Below are 23,505 nucleotides of genomic sequence, written 5' to 3' on the forward strand. Positions count from 1 at the left end.
TTCTGGAGCTCATCGGACACCCACCACCTCTGCTAAAAGGACAAGGGCAAGCTGTAGCAACAGGCAGAGTCCAAGCCCGGGCAGCAGCAAGAGGAACCACAGGAAAAATCCTCAGTGGGACTGCATGACAGACTCCAGCAAAAGTCAGCCTCCCACCCCAGCAGCAACACAAACCCAAACAATGATTAGTCCCTTACAAACTACTGGGCTTCACTCTCTTCGTTTTGGTTGTTTAATGTAAACTCTGCCGAACCAGAGGAAACTAAACAAACAAAAAAACAGGTGCACTTTGTGCTGGGGGCATTTCCCCCTCCCACTGAAACACACACACACACACTACTCAGAGTAACCCAGAGACAGCCACGCACCAGACACACACATGTATCACTCTCCATCAACACACACACAGAGCACAGCTCACTCAGCCAGTCCTACCCACACCACCACTCAGGCAGCAGATCCAGACCCACGGGAGATTCAGTCACCTCCCGCACGCCCTCCACACATAGGGCACAAGCTCGTAGAAGCAGGACCCCCCCCCCCCCGCACCCCAAACACTCCAAGCCCATGCCCCCAGCGACGCACGCCAGAGGGGACTGCTCTCAGGCTGTGCCCCATCTGGATGAGGGGCATGCCCCACCATTAGGTCTGTGTGAGGCTGCCCCGCTCAAGTCCTCCCTCCCCTGGGGGTGAGGAGGGGACGGTTTAATCACCACAGATCTGGCGCACCACCAGCACCAAATGGGGCGAGTCTCCCCTCCCGGGCAGCGAGAACTAGCGCGGGGCTGAGAGCGGCCCCAGTCTGAGCTGTGCTGCCCAGGGCCGATTTGGGTGGTAGGAGAGGGGGGGGGGGGCCGGGAGAGTCATGGGGACCTGATGCTGCTGAGCGGGGATTGTGCAGCAAAAGGCGCCTCTCCTGCGGCCGCCCTCCCTCCTTTGCCCCGGTTCCTCGCGCTGCTCCTGGCCGCCGCGCGGGCTCCTGGCCAGGCAGAGGAGGGGGAGGCGGCGACTGAGCTGGAAGCGGCTCCCTGGGCCAGCCGCGGGAGCCACACACGGGCCAGGCAATCCCAGCCCAGCCAGCGGCCGAGGCTGGCGCTGGAAGGAACCTCCTGTGTCGGCGACGCGCTTGCGCACTGCAGGGGCGCCAGATTTGGCGGGAGGGGGAGTGTCCAAAAAAGCCCTTTGTTTGATGGCATCTCTGTTTACAGAGTATACTCTTTAATCTCAACCTGTTTCCTCCTCCTCCTCCTCCTCCTCCTGCTGCTGCTGCTGCTGCTCCTGAAAACTTCACTGTGCGGCGGTGGAGCACTTTTAAGCCGCACAGAAAGCAAAGCACTTCAGCCACCAGCACCGGTCCCCTTTTCCTCCCCCAGTGGCTAGTCCCAGGATGGCCAGGAGACCCAGGCACAGGTAAACTCTTTGCAGCAGGGAAGCATGTGTGTGTGTGTGTGTGAGTGAGTAATAGCCCACGGGGTAGAGCGATTTGGATGAGTATTTCTACTTTTGAGTTTGTGCAGGAGTGCTTTGCCAGAGCCTCCCCACGCCTGTCAGACTGTGCACAGGGAAGGGGAAAGGGAAACCTAAACGGACCCTGCAAGACCAAATGAATAGCGGGTTAGCAACCCTCCCCCACCCCCCGTTCCCCTCGCTACAGTCCCCACTTCGCCGCCCCACTCCCCAAAAGCCTCAGGGTGTTGGGAAGATTGCAATTTGCAGTGCATCTTGCAAGTTGCTCAGACAGAACTCTCCCAGGGCCAGGCATGGCGCGCGTGGCTGCAAATTAGAAACAAACAAACAAACAAAATAATCATCATAGTAACGGGCAGAGGATTCCCACTTGGACTTGTTGCCTGCAGTGATCAGTGCCGGGCTGCTCCGCGACCTGTTCGGGCTGGAGGAGCGGAGCAGATGGCAGATGGGAGCCCAAAAATGTCGGACGTGTTTAGTGGCTGCAGGTAGTTCATTGATTCCCGTTTCATTCATTCTTTGTGGAGGTGGGATGTCAGGTGGGTGGCAGACAGGCGGCGTGAAAGGAGGCGATGGGAAGGGAGCAATCCCCCCCCCCCCCCCCCCCTTTTTTTTTTTTCTTTTTTTTTTTTTTTGTACAGTTGCAGTTGCAGAGCCTTTCTTTTAATTACTCCGGCTCTGCCCCACTCCCCTCTCGGTTATAATTACGCCCTGCAAGGCTTTTATTTTTAATGCACACGCCGCTCTGCACATGTCGGAGCCCGAGCAAGCTTCTCAGCGCGGTGAGAGCAACTTAGACTTTGGCAGGAGAGGGTGGGGTGGGGTGGGGTGGGGTGGGGTAGGGAGAGAGGGGCGTTTGGCAGGAGCTGTCAGGTGGCTGTTTTCCTCCTCTTGGGCATACGGCTCGCGGCAAGGGGGGGAGGAGGTGGGTGGCGAGGGGGAGCTGGGGCTGACCGATTGCTGCTGCTCCCTTCCCTCTGGGTGGGGGGTGGCGTGCTGCAGTGCGAACTGGAAGGGCGAGGAGCGCCTCGTGGTTGCTGCTGTTACAGACAGACTCAGTGCAGGAGGATTGTTTTCCAATTATCTCCGGACAGGCGGCCGGACACGTGGAGAGTTTCTTTCTCCTTTCTCTCCAGCACCCTCTCGGGTGCCCCCCCCCCCCTTTGCTTGGTTTGGGACAGAAAACCAAATCCTACCGCCCCGCCTCCCCCCCTCCCCCCGCGCAGTTTTCCGATCGCTGGCTTTAAAAAAAAAAAAAAAGGCTTCACTCGCCCAGTGTGAGACATCTAGGAGGTGGTGCGGTGCAAACTGGTCTGTGTGACTTGAGTGTGAGAGACGAGCGAGGGAGTGTGTTCCTTGGACGGGCTGCGAATTACTCATCCTGCCCCTCCAGACCCAGAGAGCGAGAGAGGACACAGCGTGCGCTGCATGTGTCTCCGCCTCGCGGGCGCGCCTCCCTCTTGGGGCTAGATGGGAGGTGGTGGTGGTGGTGGTGGGGGGGGGGGAAGTCGGGGGTATTTTATTTTGCCTTTGCAGCGTGGCGGAATGAGCGTGTCAGGAGAGGTGGAAGGGGAGCCAGGCCTGCAAAACGAAAGGGTCAGTTGCTCTTTACAGGAACTGAATGAGCGGCAGAGACGGGAGGAAAGTGGAGCAGCTGCTGAGCTGGGCCGCGTTCAGAACGGTCCTTCCCAGCCAGAGTTGGTGGGGTCAGGTTCGCAGAGGGCGGCGGAGCGGCAGATACTTTACCTCTTGCTGCGAAGGGGATGTACTGGGGAGAAACGGGAAACTCTCTAGCCTGCATAATCTAAGCAGCTCCGTGCAGGGCTCTGCAAGGAGAAATCGGCAAGGTGGATTAGTCAAAACAACGAAAGTGGATTCCCCTCGGTTGTTTGTGCCCGGTTTCTTCAATCACAGTAGCAGCAGCAAGTCATTTCCTCTCCCCCCCCTCCCCTTTTTTTTATCATTGCACAATTTTGTTTCCTTGACAAAAATGTAGCATTCATATTTGTATTTAAACGGCACTGACAAATGCACTGGCATGTGGGGCATCATTAACCCTTTCATTTAGTCCACTTCACCGGTGATTAGCAAGTACATTTGTTGTTGGGGCCAGATTTTGTTCGGGCAGATATTTAAAAAAAAATGTTCCAGGCATATGCTAGAAACCAAATTTGCTACACATGGTGTAAGATCAGCCTGGAGAAAAAACACACAAATACACACACACACACACACACACACACACACCTGCTCTCCTGCCACAGGAGACACAGAGTGGAAGTTACTCATTCTCCAGTGCCACAATAAGATCCTTCCAAGGTAACAAAATAATTTAGATTACAAGCATTACATTAAAATAATATTAACCTTTTAATCACTAATCTTCTACTCCAGTTTCAGTTATGGCATGTTCCACTGATGTACCTGGAACATGTGGCAGTACTGGAGCTGTCACCCTGCTGGTTGTACCGGGTATTTACTTGGTACTTTCAGTATCAGTGACACCAATTTTCAAAATGATACATGGATATTTAGCTACAAAACTTCCTTTAACATCTGTAGTAGTCACACAGCTGTCTCCATGTGTCACTTAGAAAAGAAAATCTAACTTTAAATAAAAGCAAAGAAGTTGAGTTAAGGATGTCATTTTGTTCATACAAATAGGACCCTGCAATCCTTACTCATGAAAGTAATTCTGTTTGTAGTCACTGGGACTACTGCTGTGAATAAGGACTACTCTCTTGAGTTGCAAAGTTGAACCCTAAGTCACTAGCTATGCCTAAATAGTCCACAAGTCTTAATGAGTGAACTATCTAGTCACATGTGCCACCCTACCTAGGCACAGTGGTAGTGAATTAAGAACGGAATTAGTGGATTTGTTTTGTCGGTTTGTTAGCCAACTGGGACTGTCTCTCAAATAGGCCACATGCATCACTGCAGATGCTGAAAAAGCTCTTAAATAGTCATTTTTCCTTGATACGCAACATGTGTCAGAGGACAAGGCTGAAGACAATGTTATTTTAACCTAACATACTTTCTTTTAAGCTTTCTCATTGCTTGAATTTTGGTGGCACTTGCATCTTGACTAGCAACCTGTACACTGAACTTCAGCTTAATGCAAAAAAACAAAACCCAACCCCTGAAAAATAAGGTTCACAAGAGGAATTGTATCTGATCCTTAATTTAAGTGTTATTAGTGTGGATTTTTTTAATAAGGTTGTTTATCAAAAAATGGTTTTTAAAATTGTATTTAAATTTTTTTCTCTATATCATGATTATTAGTCAAATATTACATTGTCTTTTCTGTAGTACTATAGATGTCATCCCTTTGCTGAAGTTTCAAAAGTGATGTTTATATCTTAAAGTTGGAAATAAAACATTACCCAACTGTTGCAAAACATTTTAATTTTAGCTAGCGGGATAGAGTAAGTCTGATTGTGAAAACAGTAATAGAGTCTTTTTTACCCATAGATAGCCTCTGGGGAAATCCCTTAGTCATGAATTAGGTGAGTACTAGAGTATTTCAAAAACAGTATGAGGTATTTAGAAATGGGATAGAGATAGTAAAAATATAAAATTAGCAAAATACTCATATAAAAAAGCTTGATCATTCATGTGGTTACTATGTAGATCTTATATTGTACTTGCCCTCAGCTTTGTCTATACTTGACCATGAACTGTGACATATTTGATAAGAGTTTATTTACAAAATAGTGTGGATCACTTGATGGCCTTCATTTTAATTAGTTTTGAAAAACCTGTGCCCTTCAATATTTTTGGTCTTCTAATCCCAAAATGGTGACTTAAGTATATGATTGAATAATTTTACAATTTTACTGTTTTTATATTTGTACATAAAATACTATTTGGGAATTGTAAAACCAGCTACTTTATCAAATATGGGAAAACATTAAGCATTCCTCAAAATGTATGGCACAAGTTAAAGAATTTGTGTATACACTGGAACATAGCCTCTTGTTCTCTTTATTGTCCCAAACAGTGTATTTGAATTTGAAACTTTCATTGGTTGAAAGGTTGCCAAATGTGTAGTTGCCACTGATCTAACAGTACGAGCAGGTCTAAACATGCACAGTAATAAGAAGGTTGCCAGCCCTTTGCTTGTATCTGTGGATACCAAAAACAGCAGAACCAGTTCACAATAGTAGAACAGAATGCAGAACAAAATCTTGTTGTGCAAGTTTTCAAACTTTTATCTGTATAACCTTTGTAAATATTGTTGTTTTTCATATATTTTGTAATTCACTAACTTAAGTCTTCATGTTCCACTCTGTGTTGCCTCGTGTTTCTTTTTGTAGTATATATAGTAGTGATGAAGATGATGAAGATGTTGAGATGTATGATCATGACTACGATGGTCTGCTTCCTAAGGCTGGAAAACGTCATTTAGGAAAAACCAGGTGGACCCGTGAAGAGGTAAATAAAGGTTCACTTACTACATTTTGGTTAAAAAGAGAGAGAAAATGGGTCAAATTCTTCTCTCAGATGCAGATTTCGTTAGATACCAACTTCAGTGTGAAGCTTATGCATATGTATGAGGGCATAATTTGGCTGTATACATAATTAGATGTAACTTTGAGGGCTATTGTTTTTTAATTAATTAGCTAATGTCTAATTTTCTTTAAAATGTCTAAACACTGATTTTTGACTCAAGGAAGACTGATATATAGTACAGGTGTTCAAACTACTGCATTAAAATGATAGGGTATGACAATTTTAAAGTTACCTGTAGAATGTTTGATAGTTAGTACTGGCCCTTTTTGTTTGAAAATGGTTGCTATGTGAGAAATGACGTCTGTTGAGTATCTTAACAGCAGCAAACAACTGTGATGCAAACTTCTGCACTCCTCTTATTACGAATAAGTGGGTCATCTGAAGTTTGTGCTTTAATAATGGAGTTGTGATTCTAAGGAGCAATAATTCAAATCTGGAAAAAACATCTGTTCAGCACCAAAAGCCATCATTAAATATGTGTTCCCCTTCTAAAAGACTAAATATAGGAGTATGCTTTGGTAACTTTTAGTCATGCTGCTCTTGTGTTTATTTTCGATGTAAATTACAGTATCAAAAATTCATTTACAGGTACGGATAATCCATGGTAATTTACAGTAGTTTAATTTTTCTGTAAAATGTGCTAATCCAGTTATTTGAATTATATTTGGGCGTGTTCAACACCAATACCATGTTGATATATAAACATTAGCAGGTCACTTCATTTAAGGCTTTTTAAAAGCTTGAATTGCTATTACAGTATCTTTGTCCTTCCTGATGTGTGAATGAACTATTTTTTGTCTTTAGGGCCTACATTACTGGACTTTTCTTTAAAGATACTGGGCCAAATTCTCTGCTGATGTAAACAGGCAAAACTCCTTTGAAATAAATGGAGCTTCACCCATTTAGGAGTTTTGCCCATTTACACCAGTAGTAAATATGGCACATTACTTATATTATGCATTCAGTATAGAATCTTATGCAGTATCGTGATTAACATTGCCCTTAAAATCTTTAAAGTATGGCACCTGAATCCTATTGAATTTCAATGGGCATTGGACCTTTGGCTCCTTTAGACTTATTTGAAAATCCCAGCCCAAAAATAATAATTTAAGTTGCCTTGGCTGGTCAAATGCAGATCAGCATAATTTGCATAGTCCAGAAGCTCAGAAAATATATTATTTTTCTCTATGACATATTTAAGTTCCTGTTCATAACCAAAGAAAAAATATCTGCTGAATGAGGAGATGTATTTGGAAAGAAAAAAGCATAATCAGGCCGGAGACTTTCCTTCTTCCAAAGAAGTGGATCCGTCAGAATTCAGCAACATGGAGTATTTTCTTTTTTTATCTTAGTGTGACTGGTATATTTTAGTTGCAGCAGTAGGTGTTTGTAGCATTGATGATGTTTTCTTTATGACCCAGGATGAAAAACTAAAGAAACTCGTGGAACAGAATGGTACAGAAGACTGGAAAGTTATTGCCAATTTCCTTCCTGTAAGTGGGTATTGTTTCTGTTTTCATTCGTGGAGATGACAACCTTTATCACCCATTTTCAAGTAAAGGAAGGGGGAGAGGTTATTTCTTAACTACATTTTCATAGATATAAAGCCCCGCACAAATGGGAACTTAAGAAATGCAGCTATGGTACAGTAGGATGCCTTCTTGAATATCTTAACTTTTATGTTCAATTTTATTTCTTTCAGTACTCAGTTGGAGGTGGGGAAATGTAAAAAGACTTTTTTGGAGATTTTTTCTAAAGCAGATGGTTGAGATGTCAGTGAAACAAAGAGAAAAAAACCCTATCTTTGATCAATAGTAAATAGTGTTTATAAAATATGAGATCTCTTTTGTGATCTTTTAGTGTTGTTCAAACACTACTGGTAAAGATATTTTTTAAAGAACAACTGTTATGTTAATAGATGTTAAAGGATACATTTGTTTAGTTACCATGATACAGTGACAATTATGGAAAATATGTTTCTCTAGTTAAGTGTGCAGAGTGCTTACCAGCCATTGACTGCTGAGGACCCTCATTTCAGTCTTGTCTCAGTCATTGCCATATAAGTTTATTATATTAATTGGCAATGAGATACGTAGAGGGTCTGGTTGGGGAGCAAGTGCACCCAGAAAGAAATATTGCAATACTTTCATCTTATTTGAGATGTGATTAATTTGTATATTTTATGTGCAATTAGAATCGGACAGATGTGCAGTGCCAGCATCGATGGCAGAAAGTACTAAACCCTGAACTTATCAAAGGTCCATGGACTAAAGAAGAGGATCAGCGGGTAATCAACTTTCCTTTCAGTCTCATATTTTAAATAATATTTAATGATAGGCCGAATACGGCAGTCAGAACTTGAATAAAACTCATATAGACTTTAATGATTTCAGTGGGAGTACTGCCCGAGGAAGGATGTGAAGACTGGTCCAAATAATATCAATATTTAGCATTTATGTAGTGCTTCCTGGTACAGTTTCAAAGTGCTTTACACAAATTAAGTAATTAATACTTATAACACTGCAAGTTTTAATGTATGGTAGAAATGCCTTTGATATTACCAAAGCCTTTTTCCTTTCAGTTAAATATATAAATAGAAAATATGAAGCAGTGCCTACATATAGGTTCTACTACCGCGGTTTTGAGAAACTTCATTGAAAATATTGCAGCATCACAGAATGATTGCACTGATTCATTATGTAACACTAAAGCATGGCCGGTTCTTGTATGTTTTTTTGAAGGTGATAGAACTTGTGCAAAAATACGGCCCAAAGCGCTGGTCTGTTATTGCCAAGCATCTGAAGGGGAGGATTGGAAAACAGTGCAGGGAGAGGTGGCACAACCATTTGAATCCAGAAGTAAAGAAAACCTCCTGGACTGAAGAAGAAGATAGAATTATTTACCAGGCACACAAGAGGCTGGGAAACAGATGGGCAGAAATTGCAAAGTTGCTGCCTGGACGGTAATGACATATAGTAGCTCTTAAATAGGGAAGAGAAAGCTTTGGGTCTGAGCAGTCTGTTTCAGATGTCTTCTTAATATGCTGAAAGAATTGCATGTTATAAACCAAAATGCTTTGAGCCAAATCCTAGTGCCAGTGAAGTCAATGTGTGTTTTTGCCATTGACCTAAATGGGAGAAGGTATATGGAGAAATAAATATTTTAAAAGTATTTACCACTGGATAAAGAAAATTACCAAAGTAAATCATCAGGGTTTTTCTAAGTGTGGGTCTAGTCTTGTTTGCACCAGAGTACTTGTCAAAACTCCCATTGACTTAATGGTGCAAGAGCAGACACTATAAATGAAAAAAAGTTTACATTCAACTTAGGGGACAAAGTCAACTTGAAATCCAGTCGATATTTTTAACAATCAGTTAAAAGTTGTTTCACAAGCTACATCTGCCCCTGTGTCCCCAGACAGTTTTGATGGTTTTACATTAATATTTTCCCCATATTTTAAAGTGTTTTTCTCTTCTCTATTGCTATGTGAATGATTCACATACAGACTAAGGGAAACGGATTAACTAAAACTCCAGTACTGAAAACCCATATGTACAATTCATGTGAGCTGTTCTGTTGGCATCAGTAGTACTCATCTGTAAGTGTGCAAGGTTCCGGCCCTACTGACTTTGCAGGGGTAACAGTGAAAGTGCCCAAATGCAAAGTGCCGTCCAATGTCCAGAGTAAATGAGCAACGTTTTTTCCCCTCTAGGTTCCAATAGTTGGTAAAACATCTTCAAGACCCAAGTGTAATGGGCTCTTTTGGCTGGAGGGAAGAACCACAAATAGGCTTGTCATTTGGAGAGCATTACAATCTCACTACAGCCTTCCCTGTATCACAGACACCACAGTTAATAACACTGGGTGGTAATGAAGTAAAGGCTTTCAGATAGAGGAGTTATTTGGGTGTACCCCAAACCCTGATTTTAATAATATGGTTTTCATAGCTTTTGTCTAATCACACAATTGAATATTTGAAACAGTTTGTTTTCTGAAATAAACAACTGTTTCCCTAATAACTGTTCAATATATCGTAATCACTATCCAGGTTGCCCCATTAGAAAATTTTCTCTGCTGGTTCCTGCATTTTCTTTTTGCAGTAATAGAATGCAGCAAAATTCCATTGGAATGTTACTGCTTCAAAAAAAATGATGGTGCATCAGGCAACCTGGAAGATGGGTTTTGCTCCACATGCCAGTTGCTTCACCTAGTGGGGATGAGGTAGACCTCATGTGATTAATTTCTCACAGTAAGATATAACTGAAAAAAAATGCCAGAACTGGGTCCATAAATCCTATTCATAGCAGAGATCCATGAGTCTTATCCCATACATTCTTATGGTGAAAATTCCCCCTCATAGATGATTTCAGAGTGCAATGACCTGAGAGAACTGATCTGTATTTTGTCAATGGAATTGTTAAAAGTCTGTCCTTAAGTAGTATAGGCTAGTGGGAAGAGGACAGAACACCTTTCTGTGTGACATACACCATTGAATTGTAACAAATTTATTGAGGACTCCTAGAAATGCTCTATGCTAACAACAGTTTCCTATCAATTAACTGTAATTTGAATTAGAGAGACAAGGTCGGTGAGGTAATACCTTTTATTGGACAAACTTCTGTTGGTGAGAGAGACAAGTTTTTGAGCCACACAGAGCTTTACTTCATTCACTTAATTTGAATTGAATGTTCTATTTGAAAAACTCTTTGTGTATGTATTCCTTGTAGAACTGATAATGCTATCAAGAACCACTGGAATTCTACAATGCGTCGAAAGGTTGAACAGGAAGGTTATCTTCAGGAGTCTTCCAAAGCCAATCAGTCATCATTAGCCGCAAGTTTTCAGAAAAACAATCACTTAATGGGCTTTGCTCACACTCCACCTTCTGCACAGCTTCCAGCAGCCTCCCAACCCCCAGTTAATAATGACTACTCCTATTACCACATCTCTGAGCCACAAAATGTAAGCTGCTGAAAACTTTTTGCTAAATATGTAAATCTGTGATTAATTTATCTACATTGAAATGGATGAAGAGTGATGTTTTTGTTATTGCTTTATTGGATGGAGGAATGGGAGCAAATAAGGAATGTTGATCTTAGATACTCAGGCTCCGATTCCACATGTGCTTAACCTTAAGAATGTGCTTATGTCCCACTGAAGTCAATGGGACTTCATATGCATAAAGTTAAGTAAGTGCTTTGCTGAACTGGAGTATCCTATAATACAGGGATGGGCATGCATAACCCTAAAATATATAGATAAATCTGCTTTCCCTTGTGCTACAGCATTCTAATATCTTAATTTTTAAAACAAACTAACCAGCCATAATGCATATGAAATATCATTTCTTATGATGGTGAGTATTGCACTAGTTGAAATTCAACTATATTTGGACCTGATTCTGCAGTCCCTTTTTATGTGACTCTCCCATTTACTTCAATATTTCTTCTGTTTGAGTACTTATTGATGAACAAGTTAATGATTACTGTTTTTAATTCAATTCCTTTTATGCTAATAACTAATATGAAAATGATCGCTACCTTTAAAGAATTGTGTATGGGTTTTAGATTGCAGTGAGGTTTTAGATTGTAATAAAATATATGTATTTCACATTTGCACTTCAGTTTAGAAAAATTTAACAAACATAACTTTCTTTGATTTGTTCATCCACTCTCTGAACTGATGGGTGCCTCTTATTTGAACTTCTTTCCTCCTTTGGTGCTTAGTGTCATATTTACTTATAAAAACTGCTCAGTTTTCTTGCAAGTTAGAAGACAGTGGTTTTATGGATTTTAAATGTTTAAGATGCAGGAGTAGTGCTTGAGTTTAACCCAAACACACACTGCAGGATAGCTCGCATAATGGCATTAATAAGTTATAACTGTGAGTGTCTTTTGTGTTTTGGCCTAGGTCCCTGGTCAAATCCCATATCCAGTAGCACTGCATGTAAATATTGTCAATGTCCCTCAGCCAGCTGCTGCAGCTATTCAGGTAGATAGTTTAAAGATCATTTCAAGAGTCAATTTGTTAAACATTTGATATGCAAGTTAAAATGCAAACTTCTTACCGTGAAAAAACATTTTTAACATACTGAGTGATGGAGAGAGAAAATGGGGAAGAGGTGGGAGTTCTGACACAGCTAATAATCAGTTATTTTGAGGTAAATTTGAAACACATTAGATGACATTTAGTATGATATCTTTCACTTTTTCAATTTCAATGTCTGTTTTGAAAATTCAGTAGGGATTTTTACAGTGGAAAACATGACTGACATTTGTTTTACCCTCTGAGGCTAATTTGTCTGTGATACCACAGGACGGCAAGCCATAAGCATTTTAGTTGCAGCATCCAATCAGACCTTTATCTTTTCTTTTCCCTTAACTCTTAATTTCAGAGACACTATAATGATGAAGACCCTGAGAAAGAAAAACGAATAAAGGAATTAGAGTTGCTACTAATGTCGACTGAGAATGAACTGAAAGGGCAGCAGGCATTACCAGTAAGACTGTCACTGTGTGCTTGGATGGAGGGATAGCAGCTTTACCCCAGTGCTTGTCTTTTTACCTTCTTACTCCCCCTCTGCCTATGACACTAATTAGGGCTCTATATTTCCATTTTAAAAGAATGAAACATAGCACATATTTAATATGCATTTGCTTTGTAAATGCGTTTGCATTAAGGTACTAAACAATTTGCAGGTATTTTTATTTTTACAAAGTCAGTGGGAGCAGGATTGGGCTCTGTATTTTGCCACCAGGATGGTAACACTTAAGTTAACAGAGTAAATCCCACCAGATCTGCTATTGCTGGGGTTGTGTTTCCGAAAGTGTGCAATGATTCATGTAATGAAAATGTAGTGCCTGTTCATTAGATTTTTTCCTCTCTGTTGCATTCCTTACTTCAGCTGTATATTAAGTACTTTGTAAACTTCAGACTTGGTGCATGTTCGATACTTTTCTGTGAATAATGTTAGATCCTTTAGCTGCATGTGTGCAACCAGTGCTGGCTATTACTGAATTCTCACATTTTGTCATGTGTAGGTGGTAAAATAGCTAAGTAGCTTATGCTATGTATTAATATAGTTAAAGCAAATAAACCAAAATCATCCTAGAAGATAAGTGATAGCCAGCCGATACTTTTATGAGTAATTTTTTCTGGTTAATAATAAAACGATTGTGTGCATGATATGTTAGTTTGGCTGCTTTTAACTTTTAGTTAATGTTTTGCAATTTCTTCTGTTGCATGATCACACTGGAAAGAAACTTCTGTTAATTTGCTCTTCTGCTTTCCTAACCACGTTGATTTGACAGCCTCTTCATTGCATTGGTGTAAGCTGTAGCGTTAGACAGGGATAGAAGAAGATGAGATGTGCAAACAAAAGCAACTCTAACTCTTAAATCCTTTAGCCTCTTACTGGGCTGAGTGGTAAGCAGGGAATTCCTGCCAATTCTTGCTTCACACAACAAAGGACTTGTAGACTCTTTATGGACTTTTGCAGTAACATAGTAGTATGAATTTATTGGATATACAATATATATGCCCATGATACTTAGTACGGGAATTAAATAATGAGGTACTTTCAAGATAACAAATAAAAATTTACCATTACAAGGTCTTGCACTGATGAAAGGAAACATCTTGACAATTGTTTCATAGGCATAAGTTTTTAGATGATGCAACTACTTTTATCTTTCCTCCAGCAGCATCTGACACCTTGTGCAATTTCATTGCTAAGTTCCTTCTGCCTTTTTTCCCTCCTTTTTTTTTTTCTTCTTCCCTTAGACACAGAACCACACATCAAGCTACCCAGGCTGGCACAGCACCACAATTGCTGACAATACCAGAACTAGTGGCGACAGCGCACCTGTTTCCTGTTTGGGGGAGCATCACCACTGTACTCCATCTCCGCCAGTGGATCATGGTTGCTTACCTGAAGAAAGCGCATCCCCTGCAAGGTGCATGATCGTTCATCAGAGCAACATCCTGGATAATGTTAAGAATCTCTTAGAATTTGCAGAAACACTGCAGTTAATAGATTCCGTAAGTAGAACGGTCACTTCAGGTGAATTTTTGTGTAGTCTGGGTGGAAGGGTAGTGTAGCTGTGAGCTCCCTCTATTTATTTCTATTTTCTGAATAACGTACTTGCAAGATTTGAAACTGATTTTAAAAATAATACGTGGTGGTTTGTATCAAGTCCCAAAGAGTGATTTAATCTTATATAATATGTAGTTTTCTTTCTTTCTTTTTCCCCCTTTGTGTGTGTGGGAGGAGTACTTTTTGGCAAACTGCAAAATTCAGTAGTTTAAACAAACTTTTTATAATACACTATCTCTTAAAATGAAATCATAGTAGATATAACAAAACCAGCTTAATGGTATAAGTGATTTTCATTTCTGACAAAAGAGACAGGTAGGCTTATGTGTGATTGTGCACACTTCTATATGCTTTTCTGAAATTCTTCCCTGCTGTGGGACATAGCATCAATAGATGCCTCTTTTCAAGGTTTAACAAGCTTGCATGGCATATTTAAAGAATTGGAAACCTTAATTTAATACTGAGTGTCTTACTGCATTTAACATTAGCCATTGTTCACTGTGATTTTTCGGTATGTCAGTTGTAATAAAGGTATTGCATTGAAATGAGTTGTTAGGTGTCATCCTAATTTATAACAACTAGGGTGCACATCTCAAACTTTGCTACATCCCATTCCGCATGTAGTTGCAAGCATGCTGATTAGAAAGAGGATGAGCTTAGTTGGAGAGTGATTAACACATTTTTCCATAATACAAGTTGCTATCTCCACATTGATGCAGATAATATTGGTAGGACATTACTTGACTCATTGTTACTTCCAGGAATTTGGTTTCCAGCACCAATGGAATAACATTCAGTTTAATATATTCAGTGTATATATTAAAAACATGAGTAAGTGTTTATAATATTACTCAAAAAACTAGGGTCAAGCTAAATTAAATTGGGAAGGGCTTTTTTTGTTATTGTTGTTACTGGCATATCGTAGTGCTGTATTTTCATGAGGTGGCACTATATACTGTCTTATAGTTCCGTGCCTCCCACGTTGTTTCAGGATCCTTCATCATGGGGTGATGTCAGCAGTTTTGAGTTCTTTGAAGAAGCAGACACTTCGCCTAGCAAAACTCCCTCAGGCAAAGTCTTACAGCTTCAGCAAAGAGAGGTCAATGCGTGTAGACCCGAAGGACACCCTAACACAAACTTGAGCAAAATCATGTTGAGTCAGGGTTCTCTTGACTCACCAAAGTCCTTATCTACCTCAAAATGCAGCACAGCTCCGTTGGTCATTCTTCGCAAAAAGAGAGGGCAGTACAGCCACTTAGCCAGTGGCCACAGTAGCTCCTTCATATTTGCTGACGTCAGCAGTTCAACTCCTAAGCGCTCCCCTGTCAAAAGCCTACCCTTCTCTCCCTCGCAGGTAGATCAAGTCTTCTGCACAGATGTTACTAATTCTCAAAAGTCACCAGCGTGTTAACAATTTAGAAACTAATCCTTTGGAACAAATGACTAATTACTGTTGCACTTGTTGATTTCACTCCACGTTTGAATCTTCTCACTGCTGTTAGTCTTCACCACTGAGTTGAAATTATCAGCAAGCTAACTGTTGATTCTTTTTTTTTATTGTTTCTTTAATTCTTGGTGGTTTTGAAGGGGAAGATGGTTGTTTGCTTTCTCTTGCTTTTAATTCCTCCAACTACCAGAATTTAACATATCTGTTTGTTGTAACACTTTCCCATCTCTGTCCATTTACAGTGTGATTCACTGATCCAGAAAAACCCAAACTCTATTTATTTAAATAACATGCAGGTTGTGAGACAAAGTGACAAGAGTCAGAAAATCCAAAATTAAATAATAGTTCTCCATCCTTAACTCATGATTCTTGGGGTGGGACAAGACGTGGACGAGGAGAAAATTTGCATATGAAGGTCATTTTGATCTCCACTTCGGATTTCCTGTCATTTGTTGCTGTGTGTCACAGCTGTACCACCATGTCAGCATGTTTTTTTGATTGTGGATTTCTTGGTAATGGTTTTTGATAGTCCTTAAAGAAAGAAAAATAATTTATGGGAGGTTATAAAATGCATTTTATTTATCTAACGGTCTCTTGCTACATTTGCATTTAGATATATTTAAATATATGTTATTGACCAAGCTAAGTGCATATTTTGACGTGCTATATTTTTGTATGTGTATATTTTTAATTTGTTGCAAGTAGGCTTATTGGGTAATATATATTTTGGCAAAACTTTAACTCACAGAAGAAATGATGTTACTAAATTCATAGAACCATAAACATTAAGATGAAAACGAGGTTAAGTCTATGCCCTCTCAATGCGGAATTTTTATAAATAATACAATTTTTACTTACAAATAATACAACTGTCTCCTTTTCAATCAGTCCAGTGCTTACATTTCAGAACATTCAGTGCATTTGTAGCTTGCTATAATTTTCATTTTGTGTTGTGAAAATGGAGTACTCTGTTTTCAGAGAGATGATTGGGAGTTCAGTGTCCTGTAATAAACAATTTATTTACTAATTTAAAAATATGCCTAATACTTAAAGCTTAATGGAATTTAACCACCATACTTTACGAGCCAACTCCTGAAGTCCTTACTCATTTTTACTTGGGCCTTACTTAGCCAAATAGTTGTTGAAGTCATTTGCTATTTCTTTGATTAAAAATTCAATGGAGTTCTCAGGATTTAGCTCTGTGACTAGTGGTGAATGCTTCTTATTGCAACAGAAAGTAATTTTGTTCATACTTCCAGCACTAAAAATGCTGATTTTTTGCTTCATGATTCTCTCAACGAAATGAGGTAACACTCTTACCATGTATCAGACACTAATAACCACACATACAATTATATTTTGGGTCAATAGAAACATTTTTGTTAATTACCTAGAAAGATTTTTTTCTTCTTTTTTTTTTTGTTCAGCAAAGCTAACTTTTAAAGGCAACCTCATCATCTAGGTGTTCATATTATTTTTTCTTTTCATAACTGCAGTTCTTAAACACCTCAGCCAATCATGAAAATCTGGACTTGGACAATCCCACTTTAACTTCCACTCCGCTCTGTGGTCACAAAGTGTCTGTTACAACACCATTTCACAGAGACCAAACTTTTAAGACTCAGAAGGAAAACAATATGTAAGTCCTTTTTATTTTAATATTGTATGTTTAGACTCATAGGAGTTTATTTTTCTATGTTAGAACACAGCCAGCACAGAATGCTGGTTTGTTTGTTACAGTCTTGTTTGTTGATGCATTTTATTTGGATTTTCTTTAATTTAGAAAAATACTTGATGGGAAACAATCATGTATGATACATTCATCCATTTATTGGATTTATTATTGTTTTACATTCAGTTATTAAAACGTGATTTCTTCACAAAAGTAAAATAGCTTAATGTGAACTCATGGCATTATCACAAGATAATATTTAATAAAATCCATCAGTCTTTGACACCATGTCACTTTTCCATTGAATTATAGGGTCAGAACAAAGGTGCTCAAACACATTCTCTATAATCAAATTTTGTCTCTCACTCATTTTAAAGTTTCAGAACTCCAGCCATCAAGAGGTCAATATTGGAGAGTTCTCCAAGAACACCTACTCCATTCAAAAATGCACTTGCAGCTCAAGAAATCAAATATGGCCCCTTAAAGATGCTGGTAAGAAGGAAATTGTGATCAAAGTCGCTTTGATATTAGTGTGAAGCCATTACCTGGATTGTAACCTATACATGTTTCTCCCTGTCAGCCTCAAACTCCAACTCACCTTGTAGAAGACCTGCAGGATGTTATCAAACAAGAGTCTGATGAATCTGGAATTGTGTCTGGGCTACATGAAAGTGGAATCCCTTTAATGAAGAAAATCAAACAAGAGGCAAGGCATAAAACTTTTACATGGGGCAACCTAAATCAGCACTGTTAGCTGTGAAACGATCATCAACTTATTTTCACTCAGGCAGCAGTGTCTCTTTTTTTTTTTCCATGTGAATTCCAGGATCTTCATGCCTGAGCTAAATATGTTATTAATACCCAAGTCATCCCCCACTGACTTCATTCTGAGTCTTTCTGTTTATTCCAGTGGGTGTTGATTCAGGCTATTGTAACGTGCATTATTTGCATCTTACAAAGGTGAATTTATCCAGAAATTTGGACTAATTTTTCTAATATTGGTGAAATATATAAAACAACCTAATGGGGACCAAACTACACAGAGTGACTTAGAAGTCACAGCTACAGACTGGGGACTACACAGCTAGACTGGGGACCGATGAACTAGGCAGCAGTTCTGCAGAAAAGGACCTGGGGGTTACAGTGGATAAGAAGCTGGATATGAGTCAGCAGTGTGCCCTGGTTGCCAAGAAGGCTAATAGCATATTTGGCTGCATTAGTAGGAGCATTGCCAGCAGATTGCGGGAAGTGATTATTCCCCTCTATTCGGCATTGGTGAGGCCGCATTTGGAGTATTGTGTCCAGTTTTGGGCCCCCCACTATAAAAAGGATGTGGAGAAGTTGGAGAGAGTCCAGTGGAGGGCAACAAAAATGATTAGGGGGCTGGAGCACAAGACTTATGAGGAGAGGCTGAGGGAACTAAGCGTATTTAGTCTGCAGAAGAGAAGAATGAGGGGAGATTTGATAGCAGCCTTTAACTACCTGAAAGGGGGTTCCAGGGAGGATGGAGCTAGGCTGTTTTCAGTGGTGTCAGATGACAGAACAAGGAGCAATGGTCTCAAATTGCAGTGGGGGAGATCTAGGTTGGACATTAGGAAAAAGTTTTTCACTAGGTGGGTGGTGAAGCACTGGAATGGGTTAGCTAGGGAGGTGGTGGAATCTCCATCTTTAGAGATTTTTAAGCTGCGGCTTGACAAAACCCTCACTGGGATTATTTAGCTGAGGTTAGTCCTGCTTTGAGCAGGGGGTTGGACTAGATGACCTCCTGAGGTCCCTTCCATCTCTATGATTCTATAAGTCTGGTGGTTTGAAAAAATCTCATTACATTAATGTATCATTAATGTAAATTCAAAAAATACATGTTCTGTCAATAGTTTAAAAAAAGGATTAAAACTTGTATAAATAACGAAAAGTGGAACTAGTGGATAGCTGACTGCATGTATTCAAAGATGTTATTTTTTTAATTGACTATTTAAGAATTTTTGGGTGCAAAGAGTTAAAATTGCTACAAAGGGCTAAATTGTGTCTTTGGACCCATGGACCCTGCAGACTAGTACAGTTGCTGAGTAACTAAAGGACAAATATTTTCATGATGAGTTAGATGCTGCCTTTTAAGACACGGCTCCTTTTCTGCTTCCAGGTGGAGTCTCCAACAGGCAAAGCTGGAAACTTCTTTTGCTCAAATCATTGGGAAGGGGAAAACCTAAACACTCAGCTCTTCACACATGCATCTACTATGGAGGATGTGCCTGTATGTGCAAGTGTCCAAACCCCAGAACTCTTTCTTCGTTTTTAATCCAATATTCTTAAGTGCAAGAAACAGAACAGTTTATTTTTGAACTTCCTAACAGAAAAAGTATTGATTCATTATGTTGCAGGCATTCAGATATAGGTGCGGCATTCCCCATTGTCTTTGTAAAAGGCATCCATTTGGAAGAGAGTTGTACCTCTATATACAAGTGACTAGATCACGGAGTTAGTACTGTTAAAAGAGAAGAATCTCCACTTAGGTTCCACTCTAGCAAAGCACATGCTTAGCTTTAAGCCTCTGAGTAATTCCATTCACTTCATTAGAATGACTCAGGTAAAGTATGTGCTTAAGTGCTTTACTGGATCAGGGCTTTAACTTAGCACTTTATTATGCTGCTGTCTAATCAGGCTTCAAGGACAAGAGGGCCCAAGCTCCCTATATGACAAGGCGTATTATTATTATCCCCTGTGCAATTGGAGTGGGTCTGTTTTTGAAACATTTAAAATATTGTGTGTGGTCTTTGTACATTTAGTGTTATGAAAACTCCTCTAAATATTCCTTTTCTTTTTCTGTTTAGAACCTTCTTACTAGTTCTATTTTAAAGATGCCAGTGTCAGAAGAGGATGACAGCATTCACAAAACATTTGCAGTACCTAGAAACAGGCCATTGGCTAGTCCATTGCAGGTAATTGCTCTTTGGATATAAATATCTCTTTATACGTATAGTAGACATCAGAATGATTTTAACAAGTTTTTGGGTCCAGAGACCTGAGATGTTAAGATTAATTGACCTTGGTTTAGCAAACTGAAGGCCTCACTTTATCTGGTTGTGCATTCAATGGTATTCCATACAGTATAATGTAGCAGAGTGGCACAGTCAAGCTGGTCCTTTCTTAGCTGAAAATAAGATAATACCAGAGATGCATGTTTAACTCTACCACTTGAAAACCTCTTAACTCCTGAAGTCTTTTGCCCTGATTTTTGTATCAGTCTCTCTCAACTATATTAAATGTTTGTATGTTTAACTGCAATTTGAATATAAGGCTAGATTAATTAATTGTTTACATATGTATGTTTTGCCAAATTTTAACAAACACATCAAATTTTTAGCCTTTCATATTCAAAAGGAACAACACAGGGCTTGATCCAATTATGTCATGGGATGTCTTCCCGTTGATTTCTTTGTATCAGGCCTTAGAAAAACAACAGTAAAAAGTGAGGAAATTGAGTAAAACATGAATAAAGCACTTTACAGATATCTTTCTTCATCACGTTTTTTAAGGTAGATAGCTAAATAACATTATGGCCCTTTTACAGATGGGGAAAACCAAGGTAGAGATATTAAGTGATTTGCCCAGTGCCACAGAGAGAGTCATTGTTAGAGTGGTGATTAGAACCCCATAGTGCCTAGCTCCCAGGCATGTGTTCTATACTACTAGTACTCTTCCCCTCCCCCCCTCTATCCAGTAATAGCATGATTCAGCATTTATGTATCAACCTTTACTTTAATAAATACAGGGTAAGAATAGTTCTACTGGTAATTAAACAATCTACTTTTGAATTTGCATTAATAAGAATGTTGGTTATTTATTACAATTTAACAAAGCAGCAAAATCTGCCTTTGATTGATCAGCTCTAACCATGGTACATAAGGCAGTACACGTTAAAAGATCAAAAGTCTGTCTGTGTTTTTACATTTCAAATGATAATACTATGTAGATGTCAGTAGTAGAGTTGTGCGAGAACCAGAATTTCTGTTTAGCAGGAAATTCCACAATTTCTAAATTTCTTTTCTTTCCAAATTGGAATCAAATCAAAGAATTCAGAAGTTTCCTGCAGAATCAAATTTTTGAAAAAAATTTGGTTTGGGCCAATCGAAACAGTTTGTTTTTTGAAGCCAAGTTTTAAATATACATATATACATTTAATAATATTAAAAAATTCCTAATGAAAATTTGTTTCAAAAAGAAAAATGTTCCGTTCCAACAATTAAATGGAACATTTTCACTGCATAAGAATGCTTCTTTTCCATATATTTTTTAAAACCAAATATCCTCACAATCAACATCTTCCAGTGGAATGTTTCAGTATGGACCAGAGGTTTGCAATGTTTTTTTGCTGAACCACCCCATTCTCCATGGGAGTCACATATAGGCCCCTTCCTTAACTTCCACCTATCTGAGGAAGAAAGTGACTCACTGAGGAGAGAGGGCAGCTCATGTCCAGAGTGGTGACCGGAGAACCCAACTGGCTTCATCCCCAAAGGCATCTGTGGCAGTGCAGACTGGAGCAGACCAGGGTCCTTGCCCTCTCTCTTTCCTGCCCAGAGCCTCTTGTTCCTGCAGGCTCTGGAAGATTTAAAATACATGTGGCTGTGGCCTGCCAAGTGTCCAGGACAGGACAGAGCAATAGTAGGGAGAGCACACAGGGAGTCCCCAGTGGCCAAGGAAGGGGAGAGCAGCAGGCTGCTTCTAAGGCAAGGCGGAGCTGCGCTTCCTCTTCCCATTCCTGACTGCTAGGAACTTCCTGCTGCTCTTCCCACTGCACACAGCCAGTCACAGCCCCTCTGATAACCTTGTCAACCCTTCTCAGGGTTGCACCGCCCTGTTTGACAATAACAGCATTTTAGGATGGAAAATTGTTCTGTCAAAAAAAAAAATTCAGCCCGCTCCAGTCAGTATGATTAAGATCAGGTTGTGTTACTGAGAGGTGTCCAGCTAAATCCTGTATGCAGCTATGGAAAAATAAACCCCCATTTAATGTTAAGATTTTAGCGTGCTATTTTCCAAAATGTCTAAATGACATAGGAAACGTCTGGGATCTTAAATTCATAACTTTGCTAGACACTAAAAATCATAATAAAGACACAGGATTTATGGCTTATGACAACAATTTATAGCCCACTAACTCCCGTTTTTGTCCTATGGCTACAGAGGTGTTAATGGGCCACTTCACCTTGAATGGTACCTTAGAATATGTGTTAACTACTTATGCAAAACTATCTGTTCAATCTTGTATTTAGCTGTGAGACTCTTAGTACCTTTCCCAGACCTGAAGAAGAGCTCTGTGGAGAAAGCTTGTCTCCGTGTAGAAAGCTTGTCTCTGTGTAGAAAGCAGAAGTTGGTCCAATAAAAGATATTACCTCACCCACCTTGTCTCTCTAAATGACATAGGAACAGAAGTCCCATTGAAAATCAGCACTCCTTAGGAGTTTTTGAAAATCCCTCCCCACGTGACTTATAACTCTATCTGGTGAATGGGATATTTTGATCTCTGGAAATATTAAATGAAGTTACATTTCTTATTTTGTCAAAGTAAATTTCTTTATAGACCACTCTGAACCAACGGCCTTATACCACCTTTTCTCCTCCTCATATCAGTATTTATGGAGAGTTTTGCTATACATCCGGATTAGTATATCAGTCTAAATTTGACCTAATTTCTGTACAAAAATCTTGACACAATTCTGTCAGACAAAAATGCCATTGACTTCAGTGGGCATTAAAGACGTTCAGTGAGTGTTCAGCATCTCAGGATTTGGCCAAAGGGGCATTTTACCTAAGGAGGGACTGAATAAAAACTGACTTAATAACTTGGCCCAGTATTTAGTAACTGGGAAACTGAAAGAAGAACTAGTAGTAAAAAAAAACCAAACCAAAAACCAAAACAAGTAGCTGACACGAGACACCTTGGTACAATAGTTCAAAGGTTGACATCAGTGGATTTACACCAGCGATTAATTTGGGCCATCATTTCTCTCTTAAATTTGTAGGGACAATTTTACTCTCACCAGCTTCATTTCATTCAGTACAGTAAGATCATTTGTATGTAGTAAAAGCAGAATTTTTCTCACAGGTATAAAACAACTGAAACTCTTTAGTATATAACTATTTTCGGTAATCTTTCCTTTACGTTGTTCCCCTCCCTGTTCCATTTTCTAAATGTCATCTCCTTAGGTAGGTTTACTAGTAATCATAAAAGAATAGACTCGTAGGACTGAAAGGGACCTCAAGAGGTCTTCTAATCCAGTCCCCTGCACTCAAGGCAGGACTAAGTATTAT

At 39.9% G+C, this 23,505-nt stretch overlaps 1 protein-coding gene across 8 annotated transcripts in view; it reads left to right on the forward strand.

The window, feature by feature from the left end:
- The first annotated feature begins 1,372 nt into the window (after positions 1 to 1,372).
- Positions 1,373 to 23,505, forward strand: part of MYB (MYB proto-oncogene, transcription factor) — a 32,903-nt gene continuing 10,770 nt past the window's right edge. The window contains exons 1-15 of one of the 8 annotated variants that reach the window (XM_067542514.1): positions 1,388 to 1,410; positions 5,784 to 5,901; positions 7,401 to 7,472; positions 8,174 to 8,266; positions 8,721 to 8,941; positions 10,707 to 10,941; positions 11,890 to 11,970; positions 12,374 to 12,478; positions 13,762 to 14,019; positions 15,066 to 15,428; positions 17,018 to 17,160; positions 17,571 to 17,685; positions 17,774 to 17,899; positions 19,334 to 19,444; positions 20,022 to 20,129. In XM_067542514.1, the coding sequence (XP_067398615.1) occupies positions 1,388 to 1,410; positions 5,784 to 5,901; positions 7,401 to 7,472; positions 8,174 to 8,266; positions 8,721 to 8,941; positions 10,707 to 10,941; positions 11,890 to 11,970; positions 12,374 to 12,478; positions 13,762 to 14,019; positions 15,066 to 15,428; positions 17,018 to 17,160; positions 17,571 to 17,685; positions 17,774 to 17,899; positions 19,334 to 19,444; positions 20,022 to 20,129 (2,172 nt within the window). Of the gene's footprint in view, positions 1,411 to 5,783; positions 5,902 to 7,400; positions 7,473 to 8,173; positions 8,267 to 8,720; positions 8,942 to 10,706; positions 10,942 to 11,889; positions 11,971 to 12,373; positions 12,479 to 13,761; positions 14,020 to 15,065; positions 15,429 to 17,017; positions 17,161 to 17,570; positions 17,686 to 17,773; positions 17,900 to 19,333; positions 19,445 to 20,021; positions 20,130 to 23,505 lie in introns of all 8 variants that reach the window. The other 7 variants (XM_067542516.1, XM_067542515.1, XM_067542521.1 and 4 more) reach the window with 7 other exon arrangements.

Source organism: Emydura macquarii, unplaced genomic scaffold (assembly GCF_026122565.2).
Source record: "Emydura macquarii macquarii isolate MOO-44397 ecotype Brisbane River unplaced genomic scaffold, CSIRO-AGI_Emac_v2 contig_705, whole genome shotgun sequence".
In the NCBI taxonomy this organism is placed as follows: Eukaryota; Metazoa; Chordata; order Testudines; family Chelidae; genus Emydura; species Emydura macquarii.